This window comes from Eptatretus burgeri, chromosome 17, assembly GCF_056783735.1.
Source record: "Eptatretus burgeri isolate ZD-2024b chromosome 17, Ebu_testis_v1, whole genome shotgun sequence".
Taxonomy (NCBI): Eukaryota; Metazoa; Chordata; class Myxini; order Myxiniformes; family Myxinidae; genus Eptatretus; species Eptatretus burgeri.
Window position 1 is genome coordinate 4184449 of NC_140977.1, and position 19372 is coordinate 4203820.

The following is a 19372-nucleotide window of genomic DNA, read 5'->3' on the forward strand; positions in this document are numbered from 1 at the left end:
CAACATACAGTGGTCACCAGTCAGTTATTTCATTAATGTACGTTCATTCAGATAGTCCCTTCCTTCTTGTTTAGTGGGTCAAATGGACAGTGCATTGTGTAAATCTCATAGCTAGGTCTGACGAAACCTCTGAACTTCATTCCTATTCTTTCTTTTTCGCTATTCCTGAGGTAAATCCAAGCAAGCGGTCCTCGCATGAGCCAGCAGGCGCTATGCTCGGACATCCATCGCTAAAAACGACAACTGCGCCCTTCACGTAAGAATGCGTCCTCACAGATAAGAAGACCAAGGGCAGCAGTAGAAGCCAACAATAAACAACATTCACAGTGCCACATATCTTTCCTCGCCTGCCTGCAATAAATACTTTGTAGAAATGTTCCCAACTCGTTTTCGTCTCTTCTATCATTGATCCAGCATGGTCCAAATCCTAACTAAGCTGGGACATTGTTCCCAATGATCCATTCCTTTTAACCGGTACGTCCTTGGCAGTGGCGCTCGGCTGCATTTAATCCAGTAAAGTGATCCGTTTCGGACAAGGCGTACTGAGGGCGTGTCCCCCGGTAATTACGTCACATGATTCTTTCGTAACCCAATTAACCCATAGACCGGAGGTCCCTAGGTCACTCGGTAATTACGTCACATGATTCATTCGTAACCCAATTAACCCATAGACCGGAGGTCCCTAGGTCACTCGGTTGAGTTATTGGCATTCACGGTCGGTTAGCGACCCGCCGCGTCACGGAATTATCCGTGTGCGACGGCCTGCAATTCCGGTGAGTCTGGTGGGAACCCGATATAGCTCCCCCCCCCCCCCCAGTGGTCTCTTCTCACCCGACCCCCAGCCCGCAATATATATATATGTATATATATATATATATATATATATATATATAATATATAAATATCTATATATAATATATATAAAATATATTAAAAAAAAAAATATATATATATATATATATATATATATATATATATATATATATATACTTTCTGTAAGTGTCTGAACTAGTGCCTGGTGTTGCCTTAATGGTTGGGGTGGCAGGCTTTGGATCCTCGGGTCCCGAGTTCAAATCCCGCTCAGCTGTTGAATTAATAGCTGTTGTTGAAGGTGGGGTTAACTCGGCCTGTCATCCTTCCGAGGTCGGCAAAATGAGTGCCAGCATGCTGGTATACTGTGTTGGAGTGGTGACCCATCCAGGATTGTGCCCAATAGCCAAGGAGACTGCTTCAGCAGCACCAATGCTCTGCACAGAGTATGGTCCCAATCTCCTCCTTCTCCTGCTCTGAACTAGTGACTGAGCCTATACACTGCCTGTGTGTGCAAACTAAAATGCACACAACTCAAAAAATTGCATGAACATTGATATTTGTAGACTTCCGCATGCACTGTCTAGACCCAAGAGCTCTCAAGTGGGGCATCATATAGCATATGTGCTGTGGTTATGATGTTTACACCATTCAGACACAATCACGCAACTTGCATTTATGGAGGTAGTTGCAGATAACTCTGTTCCACCGGGCTTTTGTAAGCAAATTAATATCCAATGTGAAATAATTAAGCAGTTTGACAGGAATATCTGTTGACAGCATAATGGCAGGTACCCATTTCAACATAATGTAAAATGTGACTGAGTCCTCAACCCCGGCCAACTCTAATTCTGCATCCCTCCCTCCAAGCTCCACGTGCAGTAACCCTGCACTTCCGATCACATTGAGTAAATAAATACAATATAAATTCATACCAACTCATTTTTCGTCACCTCCAACTTGCCACGGATGGATTCGTAAGGAGTCTGAGGTTCTGTTTGTGGGACAATTAGTTCGTTTTGAAAACAATGTTGTTTTGTCGGTGAAGTAAAATGGACAAAAAGGAAACTATTCGTCTTGTTTTTGCTATGATTTTGATTTAACAGCAAAATAGCCACTAACTGTTAAGACGACGGTTTCTTGGTGCAGTGAATCGATGGAAAGATAATTATACATTTGACAGAATAGTTTGGTATATATATATATATATATATATATATATATATATATATATATATATTTTTTTTTTATTTCTGTTAAGTGCAAACCAATGACTGAGCATAAACACCACATGCGGAACAAATATTAATACAACTGGAAACCGTTTTTTTTGCAATGATTTTCCTTTAATAGCATAATAGTCATGAACTGTTAAGACTGCGAAGGTTTCTGGGTCGGGAAAAAAATTGACGCAAAAGTAATTATAAATTGACAGAATGGACTGAATAGTTTCTGTTTTCTTGTTTGTTTGTTTGTTTCCCTTCCAGTATATGTGCAAACCAACGATTGAGCATATACATCGCGTGTGCAACAAAAATGAAGACGACTCGAAATTGCATGAATAACGATGTTTTTAAACCTCTGCATGCAATGTCTGCACCCAAGAGCTCTTCAATGATGTGGTGGAAAATTTATTTTAAAATAATAGCTTTATGTTTTTTTTGTTTGGCTGTGGCCTAAATAAGCCTAATGATCGATTTAACTTAGCAAATATAGGCTTTTAGCCCATATAAGAAATATATCCGTAAAACCTGGATGATAGACAAATGATTGATTTAAAAGCTCATTAGAAACATGATTATTACATTTTATGATTAATTTTATGAGGATATATGTGATTGGTATTAATTATATCCATATACGAGTACTAAATGACTTGATTGAAGCTTGTGTAATTACAAACATGAGCCCCATGGATTTGCATAGAGGGTCCATGGGAAAATAATAGATACAGCTTTGTATTCTTATTGCTATTTAAACTAAAAGCTAACAACATACTTGTGCTTTTAAATGCTTGTAAAGGTATAAAGTCTATGCTTACCTCCAGGCAGCTGAGTAGCATCAAAAGGTTCGTTCTTTAAACACTCATTGCTCAAAGCATCCTGGGAACTCTGATACAAATGACTTTGAAAATTTTCTATCTTCACTGGATGAACCCGATCTGCAAACAATGTAATCGCAAGTCATTTAAGGAAAGAGATAAAATTAATACAAAAAAAAACGACTGAAATGAAATGGTCAAACCTCCAACACAATGAAGAAAATAATCAAAAAGATTGGCAATTAAAATGTTATTCTGCTCCAACTACAAAATGCACTTCATCTAAGTTAACACTGAGCAATAATAAAGGAAAGAAAATGTAAATAAATAAATAAACAAATTCTTATTTTGCACCATTTCAGTCTTCACAAGAATAAAACATCAATAAATTACTATTGTTGTGAAACTTGCAATAAAGAAGGAATAATATTGTTACGAATTTCGCCCGCCCTGCGTGCGATCGGCCATGTAACTCAAATCGCGATGCATCGCCCACCGGAACGGACAATTCAGTCGTGACCCTCCTGGAACTACCGGCAGAGTAAGAAAATGTAAATAAATAAATAAACAAATCCTGATTTTGCACCATTTCAGTCTTCACAAGAATAAAGCATCAATAAATTACCATTGTTGTGAAACTTGCAATAAAGAAGGAATAATATTGTTATGAATTTCGCCCGCCCGGCGTGCGATCAGCCACGTAACTCAAATCGCGACGCGTCGCCCACCAGAACGGACAATTCAGTCGTGACCCTCCTGGAACTACCACCAGGAGCCAGTCACGGGTGGGGGTTTAACCTCACCACAACCCAGTCCGCATTCCACCCACGCGAAATAGGGTGAATCGCAGAATGTCGATATACCTAAGTACCCGCGCGGGTAGCGTACCGAGGAGTTGTACCATGCCGCAGGTCGACTCCGGACACGAACCACTTAAGCGGCTCGTTCCGTGCTGCAGGGATAGCCGAGCGGAGTTATCGTCGACCTCGACGGTTCAGATTATTTATTGGGTGTCTCCACCCACTGCCAATCCCTTACGTGATGCAAGATGGAACTTTCAAACAAAGGGAAGGACGCAACGAAACGGGAAACAGTTCAACAAGCAAGCACTTTTATTCACACTCAGACAAGCACGTATTCACAGCCATGCAGTAATGCACATATAACAGTTAAAACAATAAAAGTAACGCAGAGCTACAACCGAATAAAAGGGCAATTATTTACAGCACACTTATACAGGTTTACTTACAAGACTGGCGCCACACATACATTTACACAAAACGCAAAGAAAACGCAAAGAAAACGCAAGCCACCCTCACAGGCAAGGAGGCAGACAGGTCCATGGACCAATTGAACATGTGACCTGGGTGATCGGCCAGGTCCACGAGACCGAAGGGGTCTTACCCGTGCCCTCGTGGCGCGATGGCGGGCTAGCCGCAATGTCCGCGTAATGCGCTTGACTCCGTGCCCCTGGTATGGTCTGTGAGCTCCTCCAGGCGTGTGTCACGCAGGCACCACGGTTGGGTTGGGGAACGGAAGGGGTTACCGACGCTATCTCAGCGCGGATGGGGGAATTGTTGATGCTCGTGGTAGGGAGAGGGGAATGGCGGACGCTCCGTCCCACTAGCGGGGTCCCGGGACCGTACCTGACTCCGGCGAACTCTCGCTCCTGAGCCCTCCTCTGCGTCCCTGCTCCACTCCGCGACCCGTCCCTCGACCTCCACTCCGAACTCCGTCCCCTTCGCCGTCCAATCCCCACAAACACACGCCTCAGACTTCACGACTTCCGACCGGCGCCACTTTCTGCACCCCTTTCTGCACACACGAGCTGGACACCTTTCTGGACACGTTTCTTCACACTCCGTCCTAGACACACACACACACGAGCTGCGTCGTGCTCGCGTCTTTTATAGACCGGGGGAGGAGCCTGTATGCAGATTCGCGGATCAAAACGCGCTTGGAGATGGGGCCATGCCACCCGACGCTCAGCCATTGGTCGGGCAAAAAGGGGCGTGAAGCCTTCCTGATCCGTTTTCCTCTCCTGAAGGGAACGCATTCACAGCGGGTTCGGAGGCGGGTCAATGCCACCCGATGCTTAGTCATTGGATGGAAGAAAAGGGGCGTGAAGCCTTCCTGATCCGTTTTCCTCTCCTGAAGGGAACGCATTCAGAGCGGGTTCGGAGGCGGGGCCATGCCACCCGATGCTCATTCATTGGATGGAAGAAAAGGGGTATGAGGCCTTCCTGATCCGTTTTCCTTTCCGAAAAAGGCACCAATTTGTACCCGCGGCTCGACGCGTTCGGCATCAATTACCGAACAGACCTTGGATAGCACGATGTTTGGCATTGGCTGGTGGTGTGGTTGATGGTTGTGGAAGGAGAAAGGCGAAGGTGGTGGGGGGTTTGCTGTGGTGGTTTGGTTGTTGGCGGGCGTCGTTTGGGAATGGCGGTGAAGCGATGTTTGCGGGATGGAGTTGTGGAGGTAAAGAGGCGAAGGTGGTGGTGTTTGAGTTGTTGGCGGCTTAATGGTCCAAAATAACAATAGAGAAAGAAAAATGGCTAACTCAAAGCGTCGCAGCCTGGATGAATCACACATATTCCCCCTAAACAATGGGTGTGGGCTAACTACATATGAACTTATCGATATATCTCCCCTCAGGACCCTTTATGGTGTATTGCGAATTTCCACAGCCGTAACAATATTATAGTCAGACCCTGCTATTTGCGGGGGATACAGTCCTGAAAAAGACTGCGAATGTTGGGATCTGGGAATATAAGGGTCCATGAATGTCAGGGTCCACGAATGTCATCACTGTTTAAAAATAGTCATGCGCCACTTAACAACGAAGTTACATTCTGCGAAACGCGTCGTTAAGCGACGTCGTCGTTGTGCGAACATCATTTTTTTTTTCGTTTTCGTTTTCGAATATCGTACTTCCACAAAAGTACACACCAAGGCTATATGGTATAGCCTATTGCTCCTCAGATACAAACCTGTACAGCATGTTACTGTACTGAATACTGTCGGCCATTGTAACACGCATCCAAGAGAGACTGAAGACACGTCAGTTTTACCTTTGTGCTGTTCATGACGGCCATCGGTGTTGTGAGCAGCAGCTTCCAATCTCCTCTTGCATCGATTATAGAAAGATGAATAAATAGCGTTTGGATTTTATAAATACGTAATCATTGCATCGATGTTATAATTTATAAATGAAGAAACGAGCTCCTGTCAATTGTGATATATATATTTTCGGAACAGTGCGATTGTTTTAATAACATGAAAAGCTTCACCAAAAATAAATTTGTGTTTTAATTTCGACTGTAACAACGATTTATTCGCGGAATTCTTCAATTCAAAGGTAATTTACTTTCTAGAAGGTAAACGTGCAAACATTGGTTCAGTTTGAAAGCCGATTTCCTTGAATCCCGATTTAGCACGACCTGCTTTTTTCGCGATGACATTTTATGGACCTCAACGATCGCATTATAACAGGGCCACACTGTCGTTTATTATCATTATGAAGTATAATGTACTGTATAGAGAACATTGTACTTTACGGTAATTCTACATATCGACGGTCCCCTGGGCCAGTGCGCATGCGCAGCCTGACCCGGAGCCAGGGATGTTGTGGGTGTTTCAACCTGTTCAATACTTGTTTGATTATTGTCGTTCCACGCTAATAAAGTGGTCGAACAAATTGAACTCTGTTCTTATTTATAATCAAACAACTTGATGCAGTCGAGTAAAGATCGTCGGTGCTGAGGAGGACACGACTGGGTGAAAACGGACCACGAGAACGTCGACAGTGAGTTTGGATTTCTCGGGTTCTGTACCCAATCTTCGCCCCAGGACACTGTACACACGTGTGCATCACCGAAAATAGAACGTTTACTCCAGAATAGCTGTTCCTATGGCGCCGGTGGAAGCAGAGTGCCCGATCGAGGGTTGTGACTATATGGCTACACACGCAGAGGCGGCAGTGGTGGCCGCCATGTTGAGTATACACGCCACTGTGCACGTCGCCGCCCCCAGGGCGGCGAGCTCGAATGCCAAGATGGAGAAACTCAAGCGTCCCTCCATAGCACTGGCCGGAACGGGCGAGGCCTGGTCGTACTTCATAACCCGCTGGGGCGAATACAAAACAGGTACTAAGCTTGTCGGACCTGACATAGTCGCGCAGCTACTGGAGTGCTGTGAGGAGGAGCTGAGAAAGGACCTCACTCGCGCGGTGGGTCGGAGCCTCGTGGGCAGCGATGAAGAAGACGTCCTCGCCGCCATGAAGGCGCTCGCCGTCCGGACGGAGAACACGATGGTAGCTCGAGTGGCCCTGTCTAACATGCGGCAGGGACACGAGGAGCCCGTCCGGTCGTTCCACGCCCGCATCAAGGGGCAGGCGGACACGTGCAAGTATGAAATGAAGTGCACCAAGGTGGGGTGCGATCAGGTCAACGACTTCACCGAAGAGATATTGCGCAACGTGGTTGCCCGTGGCATCGCGGACCAAGCAATACAACTTGACCTACTCGGTGAGAAGAACCAGGACATGCCATTAAAGGACATGATAGAGTATATCGAGGCCAAAGAGTCTGGAAAACGCTCGGCATCGCGCCTGCTTGACACTCAGAGCACGGACGCGATCAGTAGTTCGTATCGGCGGGGAAAGCGACAGGACGTCCGCGCCAAAGTAGGAGCCAGGCCGGAAAAACGGAAGGCCAAGCCCGAAGGAGTATGCATCTACTGCGGCGAGGTGGGCCATGGCAAAACGCCTCAATGGCGCGCCAGACGCGCCGAGTGCCCCGGATACGGTAAAAAGTGCCGGAAGTGTGACCGCCAGAATCACCTCGACAAGGCGTGCCTGGGCGGCCGATCGGCAAGACCCCCATCTAAGGAGACCGACGGGATGTACGACGAGCAGACGGCAGCCTTCGTCGAGCTATGCACGGTCACCATGGCCAGCACAGAGGACGAAATGCGCACGCTTCCCCTCGCTCACCACCTGTACGATGATATGTGCGATAAGTGGATGAAACGCATATCTGACCCGCAGCCATACGTCAACCTCACTCTCACCAACAAGCGCGAGGATTACAAAGCGCTGGGTTTTAACCTCCTGAAACACACCCGCGCGGTAACCCTACCCGCTATGGCAGACACGGGGTGCCAGAGCTGCCTGATCGGCATTAAAGTCGTCCAACAAATGGGCCTGAGTACCGAGGACCTCATACCTGTATCCATGACCATGAAGGCCGCAAACAACAGAGGAATTCGTATCCTCGGAGCCGTGGTAGTCAGATTCGCCGGTAACAGTGACGACGCTCGGAGATTGGAGACGCGCCAAATCGCGTATGTGACGGACTCTTCAGACCGCATATTCCTCTCCCGCGCGGCCTGCATGGACCTGGGAATGATCTCGGACAGATTCCCGACACTCGGAGAGGTGAATCTGACGACCTCGGAATTGTGCGACTGCCCGCGACGCGCGGAGCCGCCGACCAAGCCGACCGCACTCCCCATGCCAGCGACCGAGGCCAACAGAGAGGCACTACAGTCACATTTACTCAGGATGTATGCTCAGAGCACATTCAACACGTGCCCACACCAGCCACTACCGAGAATGACCGGCCCGCCACTACGTCTTATTCTCAGTGAGAACGCGACACCGGTTGCCCATCACACTCCCATCTCCGTGGCCATACATTGGCAAGATGAGGTAAAAGCAGGCCTCGACCAGGACGTTCGGCTCGGCGTGTTGGAGGAAGTACCCGTCGGCACGCCGGTGACATGGTGTCACCGCATGGTAATTTGCGCGAAAAAGAATGGCAAGCCGCGACGCACCGTCGACTTTCAGGCCTTGAACAAGCATGCGTTCCGCGAGACCCACCACACCCAATCCCCGTTCCACCAGGCGAGACGCGTACCTAACGGGAAGCGCAAGACAATATTCGACGCATGGAACGGTTACCATAGCGTCCGCCTACACGAGGACGACCGCCACAAGACGACCTTCATCACTCCATGGGGGCGCTACCGGTACCTATCTGCCCCACAAGGGTATATGGCATCGGGGGACGGTTACTCACGACGATACGATGAGATCGTCGCGGACATTGGTAACAAGACCAAGTGCGTAGATGACACGCTCCTATGGTCAGACACGATTGAGGGGAGCTACTTCCAGGCGGTCCAATGGCTGGATATATGCGGCCGGAATGGAATCATCCTCAACCCGGAGAAGTTTGTCTTCAGCGCACCCACGGTGGACTTCGCGGGCTTCACCATCACCATGACCGACGTGCGACCGTGCAGCCGCTACCTGGAAGCAATCCACGATTTCCCACAACCGCGTAACATCACCGACGTCAGATCGTGGTTCGGGCTTGTCAACCAGGTGGCATACGCCTTTAGTATGGCCGAACGAATGCAGCCATTCCGGAAGCTCCTGAAAAGTGGAGAACGCTTCCAGTGGTCCATGGAGTTAGAGGACATATTCCGCGAGTCGAAAGACGTGATCGTACAAGAAATCGAACACGGTGTCCGCATATTTGACAAAACTAAGCCAACATGCATCGCCACGGACTGGTCGAAGGAGGGAATCGGATTCTGGTTGCTTCAAAAGCACTGCCGATGCGTGCCAGTTAGACCATTCTGCTGCACTGATGGATGGAAAATAACCCTGGTCGGCAGCAGATTTACACACGCGGCAGAATCCAGATATGCGCCCATAGAGGGCGAGGCTCTCGCAGTCGCGGACGCCTTGGACAAAGCGCGCTACTTCGTACTGGGCTGCGAGAACCTGATCGTTGCGGTAGACCACAAACCACTGCTGAAACTCCTTTCGGACAGAGCACTTGACGACATACCCAACCCCCGCCTCAGGAACCTCAAGGAGAAGACCCTGCGTTATCGCTTCCGCATCATACATATCCCGGGAATGAAGAACAAGGCGGCAGATGCCATGTCGCGCAGGCCAGTTGGCACCACGCGACCTCCACTCATGAACCTTCCAGATGACAATGCCACCATAGCGACCCACCTCCAACCAAGCACGCACACCGACGTCCTGTCCCTCCTACGCCAAACTGAGCCGGAGTATGACGACGACGTCGAGGACAACCTGGCATGGTGTGCCGCGGGCCTCGAATCATTGCGATCAGTAATGATCATGGGATCGCGTCAGGGAAGCCACCAGCAGCGATGGCGATATGCACATATTGGAGGGAATGACAATGAACGGCATCCCCGACTCAAAAATCGAGATGCCAGAGACAATTCGCGACTATCACCAGTACCGCGAGAACATTACATCGACAGATGGAGTGATCCTATACAAGGACCGAGTAGTCATACCACCCTCACTCCGCGGCGATGTGCTGAGCGCCCCACATGCTGCCCACCAGGGCGTATCAATGATGACCGCCCGCGCAGAATCCTCTGTATTCTGGCCAGGCATGTCGGCCGACATCAGCGCCACTCGGAAAAACTGCGAACACTGCCACCGGATGGCACCATCACAGCCTGGAGCGCCACCAACTCCACCTATTCCGGTCGTTTACCCCTTTCAGGCAGTGTGCTCGGACTTCTTTGTACACAGGGGTGCACACTACCTTGTGACAGTGGACAGATACTCGAACTGGCCGATCATCTCAAAGTCGACGGGTGGCGCCGCCGGACTCATAAACCACTTACGTCGCGCCTTCGTGACGTACGGGACACCAGAAGAGCTCGCGTCGGATGGGGACCGGAGTTCACCTCCACCGAGACCAGGTCATTCCTGCACAGATGGGGCGTACACCACCGCTTGTCATCGGTGGCCTTCCCTCACAGCAACTGTCGCGCGGAGATTGGAGTTAAGACAATGAAACGACTTATCACGGACAACACCAGCCCGCGGGGAGAACTTGACACTGACGCTGTGCAGAGAGCGATACTACAATATCGTAACACGCCTGACCCTGACACGAAGATCTCCCCGGCAATGTGTGTCTTCGGCCGCCCGATACGCGATTTCATCCCAATTATCCCCGGGAAGTACAGACCGCACGACACTTGGCATGAGACCCTGAAAGCGAGGGAGGAGGCCCTCCGCAAACGTCATATCCGCACAGCCGACACCTGGGCAGAACACACCAAACGCCTTCCGCCACTTGCTGTAGGGGACCAAGTCCGCGTACAGAACCAGACAGGATTCCACCCAAAAAATGGGACAAGACAGGCAGTATCGTGGAGGTACGCCAACACGACCAATACGTGATCAAGATCGATGGCTCGGGCAGAGTCACACTTCGGAACAGGAAATTCCTGCGCAAGTTTAGCCCAGTTCGCAATGACCAGCTGCCACCCCGGTCTATCTATGATGATCTAGCAACCCGAATCACTGTACCTGCACCCGTTGTAACACCGCAACTGCCTGACCTCGACAGCAAACCCGTGACATCTGCGACGCCAACGGGGCCCACGCCGGCACTGACGTCAGTATGCACACCCCGGCGCAAGACGACACCCGTTTTAGACACGCCAGCAGCACCAGGACGAGGCACACCGAGGCGCGCGATCCTTCAGACGCCACCATCGGCCCCTGAAACCCCGAGAGCCCCATCCCCACTGGGGCCCGATGTGACACCACCAGCACCAGCGATAGGTCAACGCCGATCCACCAGAGCGACCAGCGTGCCTGCCTGGCACAAGGACTACTCCATGGAATAGTCACACGATGGGCGATATAAACTTTTGTTCATTCATTAAACTTAATATTTTCTCAGCCTTTATCTATTAACATAATAAAGACTCGGAGGGAGATAGAGAACATTGTACTTTACGGTAATTCTACATATCGACGGTCCCCTGGGCCAGTGCGCATGCGCAGCCTGACCCGGAGCCAGGGATGTTGTGGGTGTTTCAACCTGTTCAATACTTGTTTGATTATTGTCGTTCCACGCTAATAATGTGGTCGAACAAATTGAACTCTGTTCTTATTTACTGTAAAGCATACATAATTGTATGTGCTATTTTTTTTTTTTTTTTTTTTTTTTTTTTTTTTTTTTTTTTTTTTTTTTTTTTTTTTGTATACCTTGGTCGAGGCTCGTATGAGAGCTAACACACAACTCACAGCAAGGAGGCATGAGACAAGAGGGGTGGGAGTGGAAGGGACAAAACATTGGGGAACAGACACAGGTGAACTGTGGAAGGGAGAGGGATGGGGATGGGACGGGGAACATGGCGAGGAGAAGATGGACATTACAGGGACTTTCAGGAAGGAAAGCAGGAGAATTGAAGGAAGTGGGCATGGGTGGATTATCGGGGGTAGAAAATATCGAGGATTTGGATGGGGGAAGATAAGAGGTGGTGGTGAACAGCTGTTTTGAAAGCCTGGAGGGAAGAATGGGAAAGAATAGAGTGAGGAAGTTTATTCCAAAGGCGGGAAAAAGAGGAATGAAAGAGTGAAGATGAGCAGTGTTTCGTGATTTTGGTAGTTTTACCAGAAGGGGGTTGTTGGCGGACCTTGAGCGGCCTGTGGAAATGTGGTTGGGACAAATCGCAGAGAGAGCAGGGGGGCAAGGCTGGAGGGGAGTCGGTAGAAGACAGAAAGACCACCGACCAACCTGCGGTGATTGAGTGAGAGGCCCAAAGACTCAGCTTCATTGCGGGAGATGCCAATGATCTTAAAAGCCCTGGTTTCGACAGCGTGAAGTCGAGAAAGGTGGGAGGCAGGAGCACCAGCCCAGAGGGGAGAGCAGTACTCCATCAGGCTACGGACAAAAGCTTTGTAAGTGGTCAGGAGCTCAAGAGGGCCGAGGAAGGACTTTGCACGACGGAGGATTCCCAGTCGGCGACTGGCTTTTGAGGCAAGGTTGGAAATGTGACTTTCCCAGGAAAGGTCATGGCAGATAGTGAGACCCAGAAGCTTGAAAGAAAAGACTTCTTCCAGAGGATTGTTGAGAAAGTGGATGGGGGGGTTTTGTAAACGGTCCTTTCGAAGAGACATAGTGAGAGTGTGAGATTTGTGTGGATTGAAAGACATGTTCCACGTGTTGGACCAGTTTGTGATTTTATCCATTTTTATACGACTGGCAGCGCTACGTCGGCTACATCACTCGGCGATAGGAATTTTTCAGCTACATTTTTTTTTTTCAGATGTATATGCGATCCGTCATTGCCCGGAACGTCGTTAAGCGGCGCATGACTGCATATATGTTTTTACATGGTCTCGGCTCATGGAAGAGCGATTACACAGAACAAATCAGGACCCAACATAAAAAAGGGAATAGCAGGAGAAATGGGAAACAACAGCAGGGCAGAGGTCGAAAGTAGTCAGAGACCGACAAATAAGGGATGCAGGTAACGATGACGGGTAAGGCAAAATGCAAAGGGTGGACAATAGAGATACAAAAGCAAAATTGTGTTTGACCCGTTTGTGATTTTGTCAAGGTCTGAGGAGAAGGAAGAGGATGCTACCCGTGTGTCAGAAGGATGAGGGATGTCAGGGCAGAGAGTGGAGTCATCATCAAAGAGATAAAGAGGATTTTCCAGTCAGAGAGAACATTGATGAAGATTAGGAATGATATGTGGCAGAGAACACCCATCCATAGATATATATATATATATATATATATATATATATATATATATATATATATATATATATATATATATATATATATATATATATATATATATATATATATTGTTGCAGATTCGCGCCCGCCGGCGTGCTGACGGCCACGTAACTCGAATCGCGGCACGTCGCCCACCGGACGGACAATCCAGTCGTGACCCTCTCGGACTAACGCCGGGAACCAGTCACGGGTGGACCTTTCGGTCTCACCGCGATCGAGCCAATCAGCCCCCGCGTGGGATAGGGTTGCTCGCCAAATTCGACCTACCTAAGTACCCACACGGAGGGTAGACCGGGCGATCGCACCTCGCCGCAGGTCGACTTCGGACACGGGCCACTTAAGCGACCCGTTCCGTACTATCGGGATAACCGAGCGGTGTTATCGTCGACCTCGACGGTTCGATTAATTATCGGGCGTATTCAGCCCACTACCAACCCTTTACGTGAAGCGAGATGAGGATTCAATGAAGGAAATGACGAAGCGAAGCGGGAAACAGTTCAACACAAAGCACATTTATTCGCGCTGAACGGAAAGCACACATATTCAATTCCACCAAAAGCACATAGAAAAAACACAATGCAATTTACACAAAAAGCAAATGTAAAAGCGAAGACACAATGCAGAGCTAATACCGACTACCGAGCACACGGCAACACTTATACAATTCTACTTCACAGACGGCGCCGACGACACATACCCAAAACCAAGGAAAAGAACACCCTCAAAGATGAGGCGGGCCTGAGGCCGAGACCGGGTCGGGCCTACCCGTCTGGTGATGAGACGCGGAGCGGCGATGGTGCCTCAACTCCGCGGGCCTCGCGGGCAGTGTCTGGTAGGGGGTGGGAAAGGGGCCCCCTTGGTCGCACTATCTCAGCGCGGGGGGAAACAGGAGGGGGTTGCTGATGCTCGGGGTATAGAGGATTTTTATTGTCCCGCGACGAGCGTCTCCACCTCGGCCAGGTCGCGCTGTCGGCCTCCCTGGGGTGCAGCTCCCTGCACGACGCGAGCACCCCCTCGTCTGCCCTCGCCGCCTCTCCACAGCTCCGTCCCCTCCGCTCCGACTCCAACGCACACGACGACCAGCTCCTTCTTGCCAACTCCACCGCCCGCGAAGTCTTAACTCTCTGTTCCTCTCTTTCTCTACTCACTGGACTGACGAACACGGTCGCTTATATAAGCCCCGTGGCTTCGCCTTTGACCCCCTCCCTTCGACCTTTCACCTCGCTCCCCATTGGCCCGAGAAAAAGTGGGCGTGAATGCTTTTTGATCCATAAATTTGCATATATCGATCGCCCTCCAACGCCCTGGAGGCGGGGCCAAATCGCCCCTCGCTCACCGATTGGACGGCAAAAAGTGGGCGTGTGTCGTTTTTGAAGTGGAAAATCCGTGGTTTTGTACACGCTGTTCGGCACGCGCCCTGCACGAGTCCAACACCGGTACCCACAAGCGGCGCAAGAACGGTGGCGATGCGACGGTTGCGAGGTGTGACGTGGTCGTGGCGGTTGTGGTGAAGCGGCGTTGTGGTTGGTGGTTGATGTTGTGGTTGGTGGTAACAATGGCGGTTGGTCCAAAATAAAGATAGTAAAAGAAAAACGGCTATCCTGAAGAGTCACAGCACGCATAAATGACATGTATTCCCACTAGACAACGGGTTTGGGCCTAACTACACATATACTTACCGAGATATCTCACCTAAGGGACCTGAATGGTGGTTTGCGAATTTGGTAACCACAACACTACCCCCTCCCCTTTCTACAGACTCGTCCCGAGTCGTCAAATTTTCGTGTGCCATCATGTGTAGTTTTCCCCTAGTACATTTTACCTACGGATCCCTGAGTGCGACATTCATGGTATTCGTGTCCCCAAAATAAATAACCTGAGGGCTGCGTAACTACCTAAACAAACTCACTCACACGGACGACTTAAATAAAATTGCCGGCGCTAGACAGACATGCCGGGGGCGCACTCATATTTACAGTACATCTTACCTTAACTTACAAATTTTACACTAAACCATGGCCCAGGATCACTGAACTCTGCAAAAGAAAAGCAGTTAGCAGGGAGCCAGGCTGCCCACATGCAGTCTCTGGCTCAAAACAATGCAGGTGACAGGGAACGTGGCTGGCTGCTCACACGCAGTCCAAGGCCTTCCCTTTTGAACTGAACGCAGTGAACCACAACGGTGCATGGGCTGCACAAACGCAGTCTCCGTGCCAGCTCAAGTGGCACACGCAATGAGCACAACGAATGGATGCATGAATGGATGGACGCAAAACACGGTGCACGGGCCGCCACTGCAGGCCCGTATTGTAGCTGCCAACAGGGCAGTTCTTGCAGCTTGCAAACTGTTGCCTTGATCCTGGCGCACATGGCAATGAACAGGGGGGTGGGGCAAAGCAAAATTGAACGGGGCTGGTGAACGTGGGCAGTGGGCATGGCATGGCAAAGGTAGCAGGCAAACACAGCCCGCAGAAGAAGGCCGCTGCAGGCAAACACAGCCGGCAGATGAACTGGCCGGCACAGGCCTTGACGCAAAACACGGCCAGCCGATGGCACAGGCCTTGCAGCACAGCAGCTGCAGACGATCCAGCCGGCACAGACCTTGCAGCAAAACAACAGCTGCCGATGAAGTTGGCCGGCACAGGCCTTGAAGAAAAACACGGCCAGCCGATGAAGTTGGCCAGCCTTTGCCGTTCAGTGGAGGTTGGTGGAGGGAGTGCGGTGGTGCTGGCCACTTGGAAGGCGGGCTCGGACCTACCTACCTGTCTCCCTCCCAACCTATCGCCTTTGCCTGTCACTGTACATACCCACTCCCTTAATTTGTCAAACCCCAATTTAGCCCCAACTTAATTTTTTTCTGTTGTTTTTATTTTTACTCCCCCACTATAAATCGTCCCCTAACCCCCTTTATCGTCCTTGTTCGGCTAACCTATCCTGTCACCTAGCCTACTCCCAACCCCTACGTTCCCTTCCCGGAGGGGAACAAGGGAGAGCTAACGTCCTGTGTCGAGGCCCAACGAAGCCTCAGAATGGCCTCCCCAGAGTTCGACGATCTAACCCAAAGTGGGTCCAGCGGCCCACAGCGACAGCGAGGGGATGGATGGTGCGGAGGGGTACATCTCCTAATCTACCCTAACCATTTAACTGTTAAACTACCCCGGGGCTTTCAACAAGCGCCTCTCGCTTAAACTATTGGTTCTAACAACCCAGATTCCCGTCGCCTGTGTTGGTGTCCTCACAATTTCGGGCCTCACCCCCCAATTTTCTCTCCGTGCCCTCACACGGTCTCCTGGCTGGGACACGTGGCTCCCTTTGGCAGGCACGACCCTCTGCCGATTCTCCCGCTATGGCACCCCCGGGCACTACACTGCCTCCGAGCCTACCAGCTCCCTAACACCGGGGAGTGCCCCCCATGGCACCTCCCCTGAAACGCACACGTGGCAGGCCGGCCTCCCGGGCCCCTTCCCGAGGGTCACCCGTGCCCACAACACTGCCCACGCGGCTAATGGCGCCCCGGGCCCCCGCACCAAGCAGGCGCACCCGTGCCCACTACTCTATCCCGGCCCCCCATGGGCCCATGGCCTACCGCGGCCGACTAGCCTGGTGCCCGGGGTACCCACTCAGCGATACTCACCTTTCGCAGCCACGCTCCCAAGCCCGTCAACAGGGCTCCTGCACCCCTCCAAATGGGTCTCGAGCCTACTTTCCCACCAACAACAAAACGACCTCCATTTTTCAATTTGACTAACCCAGCTAACTCACTCTACACTGACCCCGGGGTCCCTTGGGCGGGAGTCACTCCTCCCCCCAATCACTCATCGCACCATGCATTCCCCATTCACTCCACACACACAGACCCGCTGGCCTCACTCACTCATCATGTACTCACCTCTCAACTCTTCAACACACACACCACTGAACTCTGCCATCCTCCGAACTACATCCCCTAACTAACTCGTGCTCCCACGTCGTCCCTTACACTATAGCACGTTCCTTTTAACCTACGTAGCTAAGCTACGTCCCCGCTACACATCCAAAGTCTGTCTCTGTCTTCAAAATAATCCCATTTTATTTCCCAACCTAAATCTGGCTACAATCCCTCTAACTAATCCATTCCACGGACTCCATGAGGACTTACCCCTGCCCCATGGAATCGGTCTAGCTAAGCTAACCCTTCCCCCTAACTAGTTTCCATCCTGTGCCCAGGGTCAAGGGGGTCTTCCACCCTTTGCCCAGGAATCCTGTGCACCCGAAAGTGAGGCTTGTTTTTTCTTTTTTTTTTTTTTTCCATGTGCAGCACCTGCGCGGCAACTCAGAGCTCGCGCGCTTTACACCTGCCCATGACGTCATGCAGCTGCACGTGTTCCTCGTCCCTCCTTGGACGGCACCATCCGGCAGAGATACCCCTCCTGCCGGATTCCAACCACACGTGCAGCCATGACGTCACAGTGCGCAAAAAAAAAAAACACAAGCCCCACGTCTCGAGGGGTTCCCCACGCGAACACATGTGCTTTGCCCGTTGGAGCTTAACACACACGATCGCGTGGAGAACCCGTCCGGTCCAAATCCATTTACCTGCCTAAACTTTGTCCGTCCGCGGGATCGGCAAATCCACCGCGTGCGTTTCCGGAGCGGGACTTCACTCTCGCAAGCGAGCACGTGGCGGTCTCGTGCGTTGCACAGCACGAACCGCGTGCTCACTGCTGGGTGAACCCGGCACGGTCCCCGAAATAGCTACAGCCGCTACTCGGCTTTCTCTCCTCTGTCGCCGTCTCCGTCTCCATTCCACACACGCATACCTGCGTGTTACGACGCACACAGTCCACACCATTAAACTCACACCGGGAGACGCGGCTGCGTGCTCCCGCATGCCAACCGACATCTCCCTCACATACCGCTCTCTCACACACACGGTCTCCCTTGCATACGGCCGTTCACTCACGCGTGCCTCACTCGCACACGTGGCTCCACGCACTCGCGGCCTTTCACTCACTCGTGGTGCCTCATCCACACACCGTGCCTCACTCACACACGCGGGGGCACACACCCGCGGTGCCTCACTCATACTGGCCGTTTCACTCACACACACGGCCTCTTCCACACACGGTGCCTCACCCACACACGGCGACGCACTCACGCCTTGCACCACACACACAGGGACAACTACACTGGGGATTCGTGTCCCCACAAGGGTCTCCGGGGCCTCTATACCCCCCAAGCTCTCCGTGCACCTGTCCACAGCACTCCTCCCCTCAACCTCGCAAAGCACGACCGAACTCACCTGGTCGTGACTCACCTCAAGGGGGCATACTCCCTCCCCTCGTTCCTGGAGGAGGCCATCCAGGTGCTCGCACTGGGTCTCTACCCAGTCCGCCAGCTCACCCCCATTATCCTCCACTACCTCTGTGTGTGTGTGCGTCACTTACCCCGTCTTCCTCGTGTAGTCTTTCCTCTATTTTTTCTATCTCCCGTGTCTCTATACATTTATAAGTTTCTGTCGTCGTCACCTCGTGTCTCGTCTCACACGTTTTGGTCTCCCCATTTAATTTTTCCCTTTTGGTCACCGTCGATTCCTCTGTCACGACCCTCGCCCAACACGCCCCCCGAATTATTTTTTTACCCGCCTCCACCGCGGGCCTGTCAGCCGTTGCACCCCCTTCCAGCTCGTTTGCTCCCACACGTGGAGTCGCCATTCCCAGCTCCCTGGTCACGGCCTTCATGCCCGCCTGCAGGCATCGGCCCATGTTCTGCGTCTCACCCCGTAGTTCTTTCATTTCTTTTTTCATTTGCTGTGTATTCGCATCCATCGTCGTTTTCACTTCATTTGTATTTGTATCCATCTTTTCATCCATTTTTTGTGTATTCGCATCCATCTTTTCGTTCATTCCTTTCATTTCGTTTTTCA

General features: G+C 50.9%; 1 protein-coding gene across 1 annotated transcript in view; it reads right to left on the reverse strand.

Moving 5' to 3' along the window:
• LOC147009143 (uncharacterized) overlaps window positions 1-19372 on the reverse strand; it is an 86154-nt gene that overhangs the window by 3592 nt on the left and 63190 nt on the right. Inside the window, exon 5 of the mRNA XM_085862858.1 lies at window positions 2852-2971. Within this exon, the coding sequence (XP_085718984.1) occupies window positions 2852-2971 (120 nt within the window). The remainder of the gene's footprint in view (window positions 1-2851; window positions 2972-19372) is intronic.